This window comes from Echeneis naucrates, chromosome 20 (assembly GCF_900963305.1).
Source record: "Echeneis naucrates chromosome 20, fEcheNa1.1, whole genome shotgun sequence".
Classification (NCBI taxonomy): Eukaryota; Metazoa; Chordata; class Actinopteri; order Carangiformes; family Echeneidae; genus Echeneis; species Echeneis naucrates.
In genome coordinates, this window is record NC_042530.1 from 8,532,341 (window position 1) to 8,549,172 (window position 16,832).

General features: G+C 40.1%; 2 protein-coding genes and 2 non-coding genes across 4 annotated transcripts; 2 read left to right on the plus strand and 2 right to left on the minus strand.

Annotated features, from left to right (window-relative positions):
- The first annotated feature begins 6,485 nt into the window (after positions 1-6,485).
- Positions 6,486-7,004, plus strand: crhb (corticotropin releasing hormone b). The gene has a single exon (XM_029529227.1). It carries the CDS (start codon positions 6,486-6,488, stop codon positions 7,002-7,004), a length of 519 nt encoding a protein of 172 aa, XP_029385087.1.
- A 598-nt stretch (positions 7,005-7,602) lies between these two features.
- On the minus strand, positions 7,603-12,993 carry trim55b (tripartite motif containing 55b). The gene is made up of 8 exons (XM_029529067.1): positions 12,745-12,993; positions 12,086-12,255; positions 11,267-11,444; positions 10,998-11,093; positions 10,072-10,305; positions 9,927-9,949; positions 9,356-9,480; positions 7,603-9,277 (listed from the first exon to the last, which is right to left on the minus strand). Exons 1-8 carry the CDS (start codon positions 12,871-12,873, stop codon positions 9,117-9,119), a joined length of 1,116 nt encoding a protein of 371 aa, XP_029384927.1. The 5' UTR covers positions 12,874-12,993; the 3' UTR covers positions 7,603-9,116.
- Positions 12,994-13,761: 768 nt separating this feature from the next.
- trnaa-agc (transfer RNA alanine (anticodon AGC)) lies at positions 13,762-13,834 on the minus strand. Its single transcript has one exon. It is a non-coding gene; the product is annotated as a tRNA-Ala (tRNA).
- Positions 13,835-14,064: 230 nt separating this feature from the next.
- On the plus strand, positions 14,065-14,150 carry trnay-gua (transfer RNA tyrosine (anticodon GUA)). The gene is given in 2 exon segments: positions 14,065-14,101; positions 14,115-14,150. It is a non-coding gene; the product is annotated as a tRNA-Tyr (tRNA).
- Positions 14,151-16,832: the final 2,682 nt, after the last annotated feature.

Genomic DNA, 16,832 nt, shown 5'->3' on the forward strand with positions numbered 1-16,832 from the left:
GGTTATCAGAGAGAAACCAGGGAAGTAATACAGCCACCTACATAACCAAGTGGAGAACAGGAATACAAAAACAAAACAAAACAAAGGATGAATCATTTAATTTACTCAAGGGTAAAGCATGCTCAGATAATGAGGTCACTTATTAGCAGCATGTTTCTGCTGCATGGACTCGCTTTTAATTATCCTCTAATATGATAAGCATCGTATTCAACGTTTTGTTTCTGGTGCTGGACAGCCCTGTGTCTGCACAAAGGGCAGTTTTTGACCTCCATCAAATTATGCAACACCGTCCACCCCTACATTTATTTTCTGCATTAGAATGCACTTTCTGGAAAACAACCAAGAATCTCATTCTCCACAAATGCAACTGATTTCACTGCATCTTCACTGGTTTGCACCGTGACTAATGTGGTGGAGGACATTCATGTGTGCTATGGTGCAAATACCCAACACAGTCATCTGAGGACATGTGCGGTAAGCGCACGTGGTTTGAAGTGGCAGCAGGAAGCCTCCCGTTTGTACACATATAGAGAGATTGAGGAGCTCACATCTCAGGTCACTTACAGACAAATCTAGAAATTGAATCCTGACATAATTGATGTCAAATGTGCCTTTTGATTTGCGTTGAATGAATTGGCCACTGCTGTGGTGATATATGGACATCTCTACTGTATCAACCTGTGATCTCGGATGCCGTCAGTCTGAACCACAACCTGTGAGGAAGTTGCAACAGATATGTTTGATTGAAGAGGAAAACAAGAAATAGAGAAAAAAAAAAACATACTGCCTTCATCGTTCTGAAAGCTTTCTCTCACCAACACATCACCAGAAAATAAATTAATCTTCCATCCATCAATACTGCATTGATTGTCCAATAAAACAAGTCTCGTTGCCATTCATGTTAAATATTACAAGGATATCATGGTTATATATTAACAGCCTTCAACTAACTTAATCTGCATATTGACAACTTTGCTTGGTCTTAAGAACTAGTCTTTGATCTTAACCCATATACAAAGCCCTGGTTTAAACAAAGTTTAACCACTGATTGGTGTAAGACAAAGTGACAGGCATCGCCGGAGACAGGGACAAACCCATTCAGCCATCTTGGCCTTTATGCTTTGATTGTTACTTTAAATGAGGCTAGCCGCGCTGAAAGCAAAAGAGATTTTTAAGGTTATTGACGCTCAGAGACAAGTGGAGTCTAAAATAAGGAAAACCATTTGAAATGTTTCTTTTCTCTGGCTGTTTTCTGTCTGTCAAACTGACCCATATGATAACTGGCAGTGCCAATGCATAAGATGTTTGTCATTCAGTGCTGAGACCTGAAGTTATTTTGCTTGCCTACGAATGATCACGCTTTAAAATAGCATAAAGATTTTGACGTAAGACTTGGCCTCCAAAGTATCCAAAACAATTTCATTACATTACTTGATGAAAACAGTGTAAGCATTATATGTTCAGATTAAGGAGCACCAAATCCCCAATTATGGTCACAGATTATTAAAGAGTAAAGAAAACTGGGTTACAATTTGGTAGAATGGCTTTGCCCTAGATTTCTCTTGAAATGGCAATTTTGCCACATTATGGTAACAGTCAAATGTACAGAGTGGATATGTGCTGCTTCATGCTTTTGAATGAAACATTACTCATGAAACACTGAAATAAAAAAACACCTATTACAATTTGAAATTACGAATAGAGCTGTCATTAGGTGCAGTTCCTGAAATTGAAAGAATAAAGATGAAATAGTGGGCAGAGCATACCCATGCCCAAGATTTACACAGATTATCACAGCAATGTGTGTTGTATGGTGCTACCAGAGAACATTTTAATTTGACTAATTTGTGAGTTACATATCCTTCATCAATGCTGCGGGAGATGAATTCCTGTTAAATTCTAAAAAAAAAAGATGACGACATGTTCTTGCCCTGTAAAACTCACCTGAATCCACAAAAAGACCTGAGACGTGGCCTATCGAAGACATTTACTGTTAAAGTGCCCTTTTTGTGTGTTTCCACACATTTACTTGTGTTGGAACAACCAGTGCTAAAAGATACAGCTCACAGCTGTTCTAGAAAATTATTGAGCCATTAAAAAATGAAACAGTTTAGTTGTGGCCTTTTTTAAAATATTTATGGCTTCAGTGAGAACCAAATGTCTCAGGGCAGAATGCCACAGATGGGCAAGAGATGTCAGGAAGTAAAGAAAGCTTGGGTAACAGATAATGTGACATAAATAATATAAACTATAATAATAGTCAAAAAATATGATGACAATATAATAGATAAGACACACCCCTTAATTTAATGTATTAGTGGATTCTCTATTGACAGACAATGAGATCAATGTATCTACCATCCAATTTAAAGATAAGCTTTTCAGATTAGAGGATGTTTAGTTTCCTAATTGCTCTTAAGCAAAGCTGGATTTTCCTTATTTTCCTCCCATCAGCACAGTGTGAGGAGACTGGCATCTGATGGGTGAACAAACATTAGGGAAGCCTCGGCTTTAACACCTTCAGAGGTACGTGTGTAGATTCATATAGACAGAATGGCCCTTGAGGCTTTCGCTGAATTATGAAGCTTTGCTTCACCAGTTCTCATGCAGGGGATGCACACACTGTTCAGCTGCATGCAAACCATAGGAGAAGCTCCAGCTGTCTCAAACTGAATTTTTCAGGAGGTGCTCATTTCAAGAGCATCGGAAGATTGCTAAATTTTATCATTGCAAATATGTTGCTTGTGAAACGCTGAGACATGTATTCAAATGTAAAAAACGTAGAATGTATATAACAAATGTACAAATTCTAAACAGTTCCTTTGAAAAGCATCTGACTTGCACTGAAGAATGTCTGTGTGTCAAATGAAGCAGGGGAGATACTGTGCCGATGAGCAGCTCTCCTCCTGCATACCTAATTAGCCTGTTTAGTCTTAAACTCCCTTACTGATATTTAATTACTGATGTATCCAGTGGCCTGTGCGAATGAAAATTCTGTGTTGTTTAGTGATCGACTGTAAAAGAAGAAAACACAATTTCTGTAACATTTTCAATGTTACTTTTATTTTCTTAAGGCGAAAGGCCAAGCTCCCACTTCTATTAAAGAAGAGCTTTTATAGCAGGTTATATCTGGCCTATAAATCACAAAGACACCTGAGCTACAGGACTAAACTCAGATGGTGTTCTTAGCGGTGAGCCCAGAGCTCTGCAGACCCTATTTACATTCATTTAAACACCCAGAGTGACTTTGTTTATTAAAATTAGTTTCTCAAAGTCAAGCAGAACGTATGAGGAAGAACACATCTCCATCCACTGGGGAAAGCAGCCCAATTATTTTTTAAGGGACAGTTTGACAAGGAGCCCTAGTTCTTCCTCAAAGCAGATCACAATTGGAAACACAAATGATCAATTAAAAGAATATGTTGCCATGGTATTACAGCGCTTCTGTGAAACTCTGTCTCAGAAGCAGTGTGCAGTGTTCACACAGTTTGGTCCAGCCCACTGAAAAGCCTGATTTTCATCATGATTATTTTTTTATTCTCCACCTGGACAGAAAGGACAGGGTCAGAGGTCATATTAAGTGGCAACATCCCAATTTCCCTGCAGGAATCATTAAAGTTTAATCTAATCGTCTGAGAGACTCGCTCTAATTGAGGAAACAAAGGGATAATATTTTAAGCCTGAATCTTTTCCGGTGTAGCATCACAGCAGAGGATTTTTCTCCCAGTCATTTGTTCAGGGACAGTGATTTGAAAATGAGGTGACATGAGCAGACCACAAGCAGTCCCTCTCTCATCTGCCAGTGTTTTCTATTTGTGTCAGGCAACATGTGTTTCTCATGATGGGACCTGACACCTCCCTGCAGCAGCATGGGGCATGAAGAGCGACAAAGTGGATAATCTATAGGAGAAAAATGTTCACATCAACCGCTAACTGCACTCAGATCGACTAAAATGTCACCAGATAATATGCGAAATTTGCAGAATGTTAAAGAAAAGTCTATCTTGTCCATTTACAAAATCTAATTTTCTCCTCCTGTCTCTCTCAAGTTGACTGTTTGTACTTGAGTGCACAGTATGCGTTAAGTCACTTTGACCTCTGCATATGCTGCATGTCTGGAACTTGGATTTTCTCCCAGTTGAATGTCTGGGTGAAATGGTTTTGCTGTTCAGGATTAATGGGAAAGGGTTTACCATTTTATAAAAGGTTACTTAAGAAATGTGCATTCAGAAAATAATGAAGTTTTTCAAATTTTGTTAAGTTGCAGACTTATTCAAAATCCAATTCCTTAAAAGGGAAAATCTGACATGACACATCAACATCAAGTATTCAAACCTGTTAATGCAAGACTTGGTGTTTAGGTCAGGTTCATCCTGTTTCTTTCAGTCACCTCTGAGATGTTTCTGCAGGCAGATTGGAGTCCACCTGTGGTGGATTCAGCTGACTGGACAAGATTTAGCCGAAAAACACACACTGGACTATGTAAGGTGTCAAAGCTGACAAAGAATATCAGAGTTTTAGTAAAGAAGTGCGGAAACAGGATTGTGCCAGAGCTACAGAAGAGGTCAAGTATGTTCGGTTGCAGGCTTGATATTAGGACCATATATTGCTGAGCGATATATATAACTGCCTGAAACAGCTATAAAAAGGGGCTCTAATGCCCTTTCCAGCCAGATATCCTTTGAGGAAAAATAAATGAAAGCGTGTGAAGAACAGATTAGAGGAGGGAGAAGGAGAGGAACTTTTCCCACTTAGGAATCGTGGAGACTCTCTGTGCTTCTGGAAACATTCAGTATATCTGATGTTTGAGCTCTGCAGGCATCATCAGCTGTGTGACATTACACAGAGCTGTGTAAGGCTTTCCAAAGCATGTTCAATCAGCTGAATCTACCACAAGTGGATTCCACTCAAGACACATCAGATGAAATGGGAGAACCCTGCACTTCCCTGATTGTGATCTCTTTGGTACTCTGGGTCAATGAATGTAAACTGATGAGAGAAAAAAATATTTTAAGGCTGCAACATAACAATACACACAATTTTACAGGGACTGAACTACGGATGGTGTTTATGTTCTCATCAGTAACTTATAATCCTTTAATGTTTGTGAATTCACTGAAATGGACTTACATTGCACGAAATTTTATATTAAACAGACAAATTTCTAATGGTTTGTCCGACTTTGGATAAAGCTCTCCATCTAGGAAGACTGGAGCAAGGTGGCTGAAGGATCCACTGGAATGGACAGTATAAGCAGCAGCAATGACTCACTGAGAGACAATTCCTCTCTCTCAGCCGGAGCTGTTTGCAGATAATTGAACAGCACTGATTAGATGGGAAGCTGCCTTAGAATCATTAGTGTGGGGCAACAGACAGAGACAACATCAGTCCTGCAGATTGCACCCAAATGGACCTGTTGTATCTGCAGCTGCGTGATGCATTACCAACATCTTTAGTCCTTTAGTCATTAACCATTAATGTGATGTGACAAATCGAAAGTTCAGACACAGTAGTTTAAAAACTTTCAATTAAATCTGACTCTGTATCTAAAAACCACTCTGAATTATAGGGAGATAAAAATAAGAACAATCTGAAACTTATTCTTGGATTTCCAACTCAGGAAACCCCACACTTTCTTAAAACCAAGCCTGTCTGGTGAAATTCTCCAGCAGGTGTGGCACCGATAGGGCCTTATTCTGAAGAGCACAGAGGTAGACGCTCGTGCACGCGCGCGCACACTGACATATGACTCATCTCATCCAAACTAAAGCACTTTGTCAGAGTCCATTCACGTTACAGCCAGGCGAGAACGCGCAGACTCAATCTGAGCTCGGAGCGCGACACTTATAGTGATGCTGGCTATATAAGTCCATTCAGCATCTACTCTTAAACTAAGTGGCCACATACCAGTTTCTCCAGAGAAGTGAAGGAGGGCGGCATCTCGCCAACTAACTTGGCAACCCTAACTGGACTGAACTGGACCTCCTCTAGAGACTGAAGGTATGAAAAGCTGCCTTTTAAACCTTTTTACATTTTCTCATTTCATCGGCACGACCTGCACTTTTGCTTTGCAAAGATGCTTTTACGCACCACAAAGTGGATTTTGATCTTTAGTAATTGCATTGTATTTTAAAAGTTGAGTTTACATTTTTAGTCATGATAACATTATTGTGGGCAATAATAGTTTCACTTCCACAGTTGACCCAAAAATTATTTGTCTTTACGTGTAAATATTGAAAAAAAAAAAAAAAAAACAAGATGCGAATGATTAACAAGAGATGGTGAATCACAAAATGTCTTACAGCAATAAATTATCTCTGACGCTTTAATTCTCAGTTACCAACCCGTGGCATTATTGTTTTGCGTGCGTAAATCCATCTTTACGCGGCACATTTCACGCCAGATGAAAATTTTGAAATAAACATATGACAGGAAAATAATCGTGGATTTTCTTTTCCCTCCCAGATTCCTGTTGATATCCTGACATGAAGCTCAATTTACTTGGAACCACCGTGATTCTGCTTGTTGCCTTCTTACCGCGCTACGAATGTCGGGCCATTGAGAGTCCTGGCGGTGCTCTGCGCGTCCCGGCCCCCCAAACCCAAAACTCCCAGCAGCAGCAGGAGCAGCAACAGCAGCCCGGTCCCATCCTGGAGCGGCTCGGAGAGGAGTATTTCATCCGCCTGGGCAACGGGGACTCGAACTCTTTCCCATCAGCGTCCATGTATCCCGGTGGATCACCTGCCACCTACAACAGAGCCTTACAACTCCAGCTGACGCGACGCCTTTTACAGGGCAAAGTTGGGAACATCAGGGCGCTCATCAGCGGCTTCGGAGACCGCGGGGGCGAGTCGATGGAGCGGGGGAGGAGGTCCGAAGATCCGCCGATATCTCTGGATCTGACCTTCCACCTGCTCCGGGAGATGATGGAGATGTCCAGGGCCGAACAGCTGGCCCAGCAGGCGCAAAACAACAGAAGAATGATGGAGCTCTTCGGGAAATGAAGACTTCTTTCCAGTCCGCCAAAGATCTCATTTCCCTTTCTTTACTTTTCGTTCCTTTCTTAATTAATTTCTTAATTTTATTTATTTATTTTTTCATTTTTACCATCAGCACGAAACATGCTCTGTACAATATAGTGCTGCTGTATCAATATTTATTTATAGCTTTAACCTCAAACTATGGAGCATAAACGGGCTTGACTTAAAAAAGATCCGATTGTACCCTTACATTTTAATGTTGGTGTCAAATCTGTAGAATTACACGTTCTTCATATTTGAGATGAAATGTTTCTGTTGAAGACTTGAACTACTGCATTGACAAGATTGGTATCCTGTTTTAGATTACGGATCACTGTATTTATGATATTTATGTTTGTTAATAAACGTATGTGCAACCAGTCATTTTCTGTTGTGCAAGGGAACGTCTTATATCTATATTTTTTAATAAAAAATTCTAAGCAATGCTAGCACTTCTCTGTGGACATCCTTACAAATGAGTTAATAATAACTCCCATAAAAAACTATTTCAAGTTACTCCAATTAATCATTTTATTAACAAACACTTTCCTACTTTTAAAATACATTAATGTCGTCGGTGGAGGGTAGGAAATGAAAAACAAAAGCCAAACAGACCTGTCTATACAAATATTGGCAGCTGACAAAAATCCAGAACATTTTATATGGTGTAACCATGGCAATGCTCTGGAGCCAAGTTGTGGGTTAACGCTGAGTTAACGCCAAAGTGCAAACACATACACAGCAGCCATGCAGGTGGAGCACATTCACACAGCATCTTACTTCCTAAACCCCTAATCCTCAAGAGGGAACTCTCAATATATGAGCAAGAGACAACCACAGACGGCTCTAAGATGCACCAGAAAAAGACACCATGTGTGTCTGTGTGTTTGTGAATCCGGTGTGGATCTTGACCCACAGTGTCAGGGATGTGAGTCATCCTTTTCTGCTTGGCCCACTTAGCCGCTTGGAGCTTAGAGCTGCACTGAGCCCCTTTGTAAAGGGTGCACCTCAGTGAGAGATGGCGTACAGTAATTAAATGGCACTACATGGTGGACTACTTTAGTTGTGAAGTCACAGCAAGGTGAGACAATTGTAAGGCAACAAACAGATGAGTGACAGGCCGAGGCTCGCTGCAGCCTCGCTGCAGCCTTGCATGGACAGCAGGTTGGGAGCAGGAATGGGATCAAGCCCATACATTACTGAGGGGTCTTATAACTGTCTGAACCAGCTATAAAAAGGGCACTAATAGCCTTTTCTAGCTAGATTCACTTTGACAGATATAAATGAAATTGTGTGAAGAATAGATAAAAGGAGGGAGAATGAGAGAATTAAGTCTCTTTCCCTTTACAGAGGCGCACACACAGACACAGGGATGAGCATTAAAATCTATTTCATTGTTAATGCAGACCATGCACAGACCTGAGCATGTGGCAGTAAAATGGAAATAAGGACTGTTACTGTGTGTTAGTCTGCGAACAACCAAGACCAAGTACTGTGGGTTGTTTTGTGGAATCCTGTTTTAATGACACATACTTCATAATACACCATATCATAGCAAAATGTGACATTTTGTCTATAATAGGAACATTTACCATTGACATGTCTTATAATGAAATTATATTAGTCAAAGTATATGAATGGCAGGGAGACCTGAAGCACTCCTGTCCTACTGGCTAATGATGTAGTTTAGGCTGTGAGTTAGAAAAGGTCAGCCACATAAAAAATGAAATTGAGCACATCTGAATAATATCTGGAAATAAGCAACGGCCTCCCTCATAGCTTGTCTGTCAGTGAGACTGGCAGGAAGAACCAAAAAAAAAAAAAAAAAAATCGGGAAGCAAAAAAAAAGCACAGGATCAGTCAGTATGAAATAATGCATGCTAACACAGTCAAAAAAGAGGAAAAGAAGTGAAGGGATACTTCAGTCTCTTCGTTAAATATCTACCTCAGCAACTCAGACTTTCCTCGTGGCACAGATAGAAATCTGTCTCTGTTGCCCCATGTGGGAGAAAAAGAATCACAACTGACCTGAAAACAACATCTAGGAGCAACACTCATCCTGCTGCTGGTTTAGGTGTCTGTGACTTCGACTGACAGCTAGGTTGAGGCAGCACTGGGGGAGGAGTTTATCTGCTGTGGGGGGGGTGGCTGGGACGAGGCGGCTGTAACGGTACTGCCTCCAGAAACAGTCTGGGCCCCCTCTCCTTCTTCAGCCACCTCCTCTCCCTCTTCATCCTCTTCATCTTCGTCTTCATCCTCTGTAAAAGGAATAAGGTGGTCAGATAGCTGAGCTGTAAGCAGTAAAATGGGGTCGTGATCAATCTCTGTCCTTTCACCTTGGATGAATTCGATGCTACGCAGAGCCTTGGCTTCTTTCTTAAAGTCTACAGTGTAGTGATCCATGTTCTCGTAGCCACGCTCCACTTTATCCAAGTGTGCTATACTGGATGCTTCTGCAATCCTGAGTGCAATGAGCGTATTTATAGGAAAAAAATCAGCCTCAGATATTCAAATAAACACTTTTTATCAAACTGTGATGTTTAACACGTTCCACAAGTTATTTTGGGATGTCACTGCTAAAGATGGAGATTTTCTACATTTCACAGAGTTGCCTTCTGTGAAGCTCACAGACAGATGGTGTAATATTGCTTTCGGAATTAGGCTGGTGATTTTATCAGCAGGTGCTGAAATTAGTGTGGTAAATGACTAAACAATATGGGGAAAAAAAATTGAAAGAGCAAACGTGCACTAAGAAAAAGAAAACATGCCCAGTAGTTGTGTTCAACAGCGACAAGACAGACAACATTTTGACATTAAAATTACAATATGTTGTGTTTTCATATAACAAACTTACTGTATTATTTCTTACCAAGTCAGTGCAATTATTCAAACATGAAATGTACTAACTTTTTGAGGAGAGGCTTTGTGTTCTGAAAGAGACAACAGACATATAGACTAAATATCCATTCAACTTACATGTAAAATATCAGTAACTGTATGGAGTTAGGGCCAAGTTTAACAACCAATTTAGGTCGCCTATTTAGACTCTGACCTGCAGGAATAGGGCCATCTCTGGCTCCTCCATAGTCTGAATCCCCATCTCCACGATTTTACAACTCTCCTCCAAGTGGTCTCCGTATTTCCTGCTCAGGCCCCGAATATAATTAACCTTCTCTTCCTGTTCAGCTGTTACCTTCTGGCTCATCTCCCTCTTCTTCCCCTCCAGGAGGGAATACAAGTGGTCAAACTTCTCACAGACCAGTGTCTTCTGCCTCCGACCATTCTCCTAAACGTTCCATGACCAAGAGACAAAAGGCAACATATTGAGACAGACAGAGGGAGACCATAAATTCTGAAAGTTCATCCATTATTCATCTTTCATTACAGTCATTTGGCTGACAAATGAATGTACGTGAAATGCTAAGGTATAAAAGAGTTTGTCACACTTAGAGTCAAAGATTGAGCCATAAAAAATAAAGAAATTGTTTCTGTCCTCTGAGTAAATATGGTAAATGACAAATGGTCTGTTTAGCCCACGTTCTGCACATGTGTAGTGCCATATGTGCAGTGTCCTCTCTGTGAGGCTCATTCAGCATGTCCATCCTGTGTGACACCACTGACGGCAGTGCATGGGGGACTGGAGCCACTCCAGCTTCCTGTCTACTATAGCCAGCCGCAGCATGTGAACCACAGAAAAACCGCTCTCCTGCCATCAATTACACTGTTTTTAATGTCAGTGGGACAGGACCTGAGCAGAGTGCACTGCTAAGTGCATGTGGAAAAAAAAATTGGAAACAAGAGAGTAAGACATTCCCTGCGTCTCCGTTTAAATCTAAAGACAGATAAAAGCAGTGAGAGTGGGGATGCCAAGGACATATTCTGTCTGTTGGTAGGTTTCCACAGGTGAGTGCCGGTGCATTAGTGAGCAAGGCTTGCTGTGTGACTAAGTATCCAGGCATCGGCAGCTGAGACACTGACCTCTATGGTACGACAGGCTTCCTCTAGTTGACTAATGATGCCTTGCATCCTGTCGTTGTTCCCAACCATCATGGCAATCCCGTCACTCAGCTCTGTCTGGGGGGCAAAGACATGAGAGAGTAATCACCTGAGCTCAAGTGTGGATCAAATTTGTGATTGTAGGATGGTGCATATTTGTTTTTAGTGAAATTAGATAATTTGGACATGATACATTTTCAGAAATTAACATTGATGGCCTTCATTAGTATTTAATGTATTTCATATCTCACCTTCTTTGTCTGGTAAATACTGCTAATAGGTGCCACCTCGCAATCTTTGTGAGCGCCAAAAACTTTACACATGGAGCACGTAGGCACGCTGTGGGTGACACAGTAAATGTTGATCTTTTCGTCCTCGTGAACATCACACATGGGCGTTTCTTCCTTTTTCTCTGGCACTGGCTTGTTGCTGTTGAGGTGTAAAGAAAACAGAGGCAACATGTATATTTTAGTGCATATTAATGGCATGTTCATTGGCAGCCTGAAAATGTCAAAGCTGTGTGTCATTATTTTTTGGGTGATCCATCACATGGACTGTCACTACTGTAATCAATACATTATCATTACAACTCATTACATCAATCAGGCATGAGTGCAGGTGTGTAGTGTTGGATTTGACTTTAATGACTTCTGTCTTTTATGAATAACCCATACCGACAATACCAGGACAAGGTATCATTTAATTATCCTTAAAATATGTCATTTCGTACAAATTTTTGATCCAGTGTGATGCGGAGTATTGTGACCATTGTGTGATCTATGTCGCACACACTTTGTGCATACACGGTCAACTATTAAGGAAAGATTGTTGTGTTGCTGGATTATTCAAACTAAGACCTTCTGGCTCTCACTCCAGCTCTCTGGTTAGGAAACCCCTGATACCAAGGTCTCACCAGCACCTGCTAAAAGCAGCACTATGCAATAATACTTTCAATTGGTTCGCTATGTCTATTTACTCCACTCAGGGTTAAAGACTTTTTCGATAAACAAAGCCCGTCACTGAAATGTTAAGACGTATAAGTAACAATAAGGGTGTCTGATCTAACTCACCTGCTTGACTCTTGCTTGAACATATCAATAATGTTTTCAACAAGGAGGTTCCTTTGTAGGCCATAAACACCATGTCTGTCCAGGACAACCTCATGCCGACACGATGGGCATCGGAAGCGGCCACCAGACGTCAGTGAGCCACTTCTTGTTGGAAGGTAAGGGTTGGAAGCCTGTAAGCATTTAAACATTTAAAACCCCTATTATTTAATATGACAATCGTGTAATGAATAGACTCACCTTACTTTCCAAAATGTATAAATATATTATTTAGTTCACTCTGCAGTTATGAAATGTTAATCCGGTGGGTCCATATTGCGAAACCAGCACACCACCACCACAAAATGTTCACATTTATATAAAAGTGTCTTAATGTAGCTATGATCCACTCTGACACACAAAATGCTGATTTTCTAGCTCAAACTCTAACCTACACTACATTACAATATACATCTGTAATACACGACTTCCAAATGTTTGGCTGACAGAAATAAACTATTTCCATCTTCAATACATCAAAGATGTAGGGCAAGTAAATATACCAGGGGTTCAGATGACACAGACTGTGGGTTAGAGACATGAAGACATAACAGGACTGTTTGGTAGTTAGTTATACAGTTCATAGATATGTTTCCCATTATGTGAAAAACAAATCAGCTTACCTGGAACACGTCATTGGCACATTTTCTACAGAGGTTGTGCTGGCAGGGTAGGATGACCACAGGTTTTGTAAACATTTCCAGACAAATGGGACAAATCAGCTGTTTCTCCAGGCTCTCCATGGAATTCATCTTGAAACAAAGCCTTTTATCCAACAATCAGAGTGCGAAAAATCTTTGTAGAAGCAAGTAAAATGAGTGGATATCCTCTGAAGTCAGTCTGCGGGAGGCCCAGAGTCAGGCTGAAGAGACGGCCTGCTGCTCCTATCTCGCTGCTGTCACTTCTGTTTTTAGCAGCTATGGCTGTCACGTCAAAGGTTACCATTTTTACCTTGCCCATATTTGAAACTGTGCAGGGAAGCACCGAACAGCTGGCCTCCAGTCTGCTCTGCTATCAGAGGTGACTGTTTGTTTACAGTGTGTTAACCAGCCACAGTCAACTGCTGTTTGGTTGTAAAAAAAAATAAATAAATAAAATAAAGTAAAGAAAAATAAAGAATATATGTATTTAATTCGACATTCAGGCGCCAGGAGTCAAAGTATTATGTTTCAACAACTGTTTAATAGCTGTATCTGTATAAATGGTGTACACAAAACAAGCTCATTAAACTGCTCGATGTTAGCTTGACTGCATTGCTAACAAGCTAACACAGCCAGCTAACATTAGCCAGGTTGATTTGACACCAGTGATGATGCTCCCGGTCACCGACAGGTAAGTTATTATAACATCAGAAAATACAGCTGAATGGAAAATATTATCTGCTCCAGCTTTATAAAATTGGTCACCGGTTTGTTTGTTGTTGTTGTTTTTTTTTTTTTTTTTTCTATTTTATTTTTTTTTTTTTAAGTGAACCTAGCTTGTTCTTGTTAAACTGCATAAAGTTAAGCGCGCTGGCACTTAAGCTAGCCAGCTACTGGAAGCTAGCTTAGCGCTATCAGCTATTGTCAGATAGTCGATAAATAAAAAAATATTCAGGGATGGATAATTCGTGTTTTGAAGCCATAAATCCAAAAGGACTTTGGAGAATGCGGGCATCGATCCCGCTACCTCTCGCATGCTAAGCGAGCGCTCTACCATTTGAGCTAATTCCCCTTTCGGAAGGAACCCGCCCCCGGTCCTGTATTTCAGTTAAACACCAACCATGGTGGTTCACTGATATGTCAGTTAGAGAGGTGAGCGGAATAAGCGAGGTTACCGCCATCATGACTAAAAGTCAGTGGCATGACTCGGTATGGTTGACTGTCGGGTTGCTGTGACACATGGCCGCAGCAGTGGTGCCGGGTATATTTCATAACAGCTCGGCTCCTGAGCGCTCACAGCTCCCTTCGATAGCTCAGTTGGTAGAGCGGAGGACTGTAGCGGAAACACTGACATCCTTAGGTCGCTGGTTCGAATCCGGCTCGAAGGAGAGGTTGTTTTTTTTGGTTGAAGCAGCGAGTTCTATGGCAGCTACAGTATTTATTAAAAATAAAAAAAGCAAGTAGAATTTACAAACACCCCAATACTTATTTGCTCTTGCAATCAGGATATAGCAAAAATTTATGATGTGTTGTCAACAGCTGAAGTGAGAATATCAGTTTCCACTGTCAAGAAGTCTGATTTACAGATTAAAGATGTTGACCACAGCTTTGATTTCACTGAAGGTCTTGTGTCTAAGCAGAGTGTAGCTCTGAATTGTTGATCTGCAAGTTAAATGAAAAAATCACAATTACAAGCACTCCTTCCAGGACAGAGTTCAAAGGTGATTGTGCAGTATCTAATTCGGTTGCATCTGGTGATCTAAACAATTCATTTGACTGTGAAATGGAGTGTATCTTAACTGCAAACCCATCTGAACCCAATTACTCAGAAACAAGGCAACAACAAAGTAAAGGTACTTCCAAATTCCAACTACGCATAGTACTAGTGTACTGCTCAAGGGTACTTAGGTATTTAGAGACAGGAGAGATCAAACTGTAGTTAATGAAGTCTTCTACAAGCCTACTAGCTGAGTTATTGCCACCACATGGTCATGCCTTTAACCAGGATGTTTCTCGTTGCATTCAGTAACTATACATAACCAATTATACTTGAAACTGGTGTTTATTCTTTGACATCTCGTCTAAGCAAACTCTATTTCTAATAAAAAATAAGGCCACAGGGCTGTGCACACAACACTTTTCACACTGGCACATCAGAGTCATATTTAGACAGATGTTAGCACTGACAAGTAATGAATGTAAATATTTAGTTTCTCCATATTTATTTTGGTGCGCATCTGGGGACACCAGACCACTGGTTGGGAACCACAGATGTAATATCATACTTTTAACAATACATTTGGGATTATCTGGGATTTTTTTTCTGTGAAAATGTTTAATAGTAGATATTTAGCATTTTTTGTCATTATATGTATGGGGTGCGCATCTCATCAGATTTATCTTATTTTTTTTAATTTATGGTCTTTTCCTGTGACGTACTACAAATTATATTTACTTGTCAATTTGTTAGGCAAACCACTATGTTCCATGTTAATCAGTAGTTTTTTAGAAGCCTGAACTTGAATAATGAGACAGAGCATTAACTACCTTCAAGCAAGGACTGCTACTACTCACCAGTTAGGTGAATAAGAAAAAGTGAATTCAAATTAGATCCATTAAGATGACGTTCTGGATTACGTATTTTTGTGTTGAAGTGAATTCCTAATTTTTAAGTAACCGTCTGACTCATAATGTTGCAGTGCCAGTATTAGTAAAAATGCAATGGTGATTGAAGCTTGACATTGATTGTTTGTAATGGTGCAAAGCCAATATAACCAGAAAGTGCTGCAGATAATACCAAGGCCATATAATCCTCAAACAGTTGTTACTCACATGAATTCACACACAAACAGAAGTAGAAAGGTCTATGAGCTTGTAAGCAAAATAAAAGTGCATATGGGACCAGAATAGGGAGCAGAACAAAGGGGGCCATCTGTTGTCCTGTATGAATATTTCAGTTATGTGGAAGACATATTGTATTCATACAGATGGTAAGCAATCACTGCCTGTGATTTTAAAGGTCTTGGTAAGCATTCTCAGACAATGCGGTTCATTTCTGCAGTCCTACATTTGTCCTCAAATAACTCACCAACATGAAATCTGTCATTTAAAACATAATATCAGATGTGATCAGGAAGATAAACCATTACACTCTAACTACTAGAACTTGCTGCAAATGTAATTGTCTCAGAAAAATAGTAAAGACAAGTACAAATACATTTCTAAGAGCAATGAGGTAATAATGAAACTTCTAATGTTGATGGAGAACACTGTATAGTATAGCATTAAATGTCAAGGACATTGAAAGTTGAAAAGGTACTTTAATATTCAGAAGACAGCTTTTTAGTTTTAGCAACAAGAGTAAATGTAATTTGTTAATCCCTTAGCCATTTCCTTTGCTCTACTTTTAATACACAAATAAAGAAAAAACATCAACAACATATATAGTGTAGTGTAAACTTCACGTTTCATTACTTTTGAGAAAACATCCCGGCATTTCCATAAAACACACTGACCCCCCATTGTCAGATTGTAATTCCATTTAATCTAAAGATAAAAATCAAACTAGCTTCATAGTCAAATGGTGCTGACAACTTTAGTACTATCTTTGGGGTGAACCCATTCAGTGTAAACTGCCTCAATGGATAGTGGATTTTAAATGATAAATATAACTATCACATAAAAATGTTGACTGTCACATATGACTTAAGAAGTATGAGGTCAAGCACCAGATTTCCACATGCAGGTTTATGTAACATCCTCTCCCATGCAATGACGCAAGAGAGATGTCAGTGTTTTAATGGGGCCCACCGCAGCTCATGGTCATGGGGAACTGAGATGTGCTCAGCATTTAAGTGCTTCTGTCTGCCTGCTGTCAGCTTCTCATCCTCTGCCTCATGAGGAAAGGAGTTCACATTGTCTTTACTTAAGCATCTCCATATAATATGGAGTGAAACAACGTGATTTTACAATCCAGCAGCTCGGTACACAATGGATACAGTAGAAATGCAGAATAGGGTAATTATAATTCCTTTATTCTCATGGTTATTTGAAAGACAATAGTTCATGGG

Coding starts and splice junctions, on each gene's coding strand:
- crhb (XM_029529227.1), top strand. CDS start 6,486: ATGAAGCTCAATTTACTTGGAACCACCGTGATTCTGCTTGTTGCCTTC.
- trim55b (XM_029529067.1), bottom strand. CDS start 12,873: ATGAATTCCATGGAGAGCCTGGAGAAACAGCTGATTTGTCCCATTTGT. Junction 12,256..12,744: donor GTGCCAATGACGTGTTCCAG/GTAAGCTGATTT, acceptor AAATGCTTACAG/GCTTCCAACCCTTACCTTCC. Junction 11,445..12,085: donor TTCAAGCAAGAGTCAAGCAG/GTGAGTTAGATC, acceptor ACACCTCAACAG/CAACAAGCCAGTGCCAGAGA.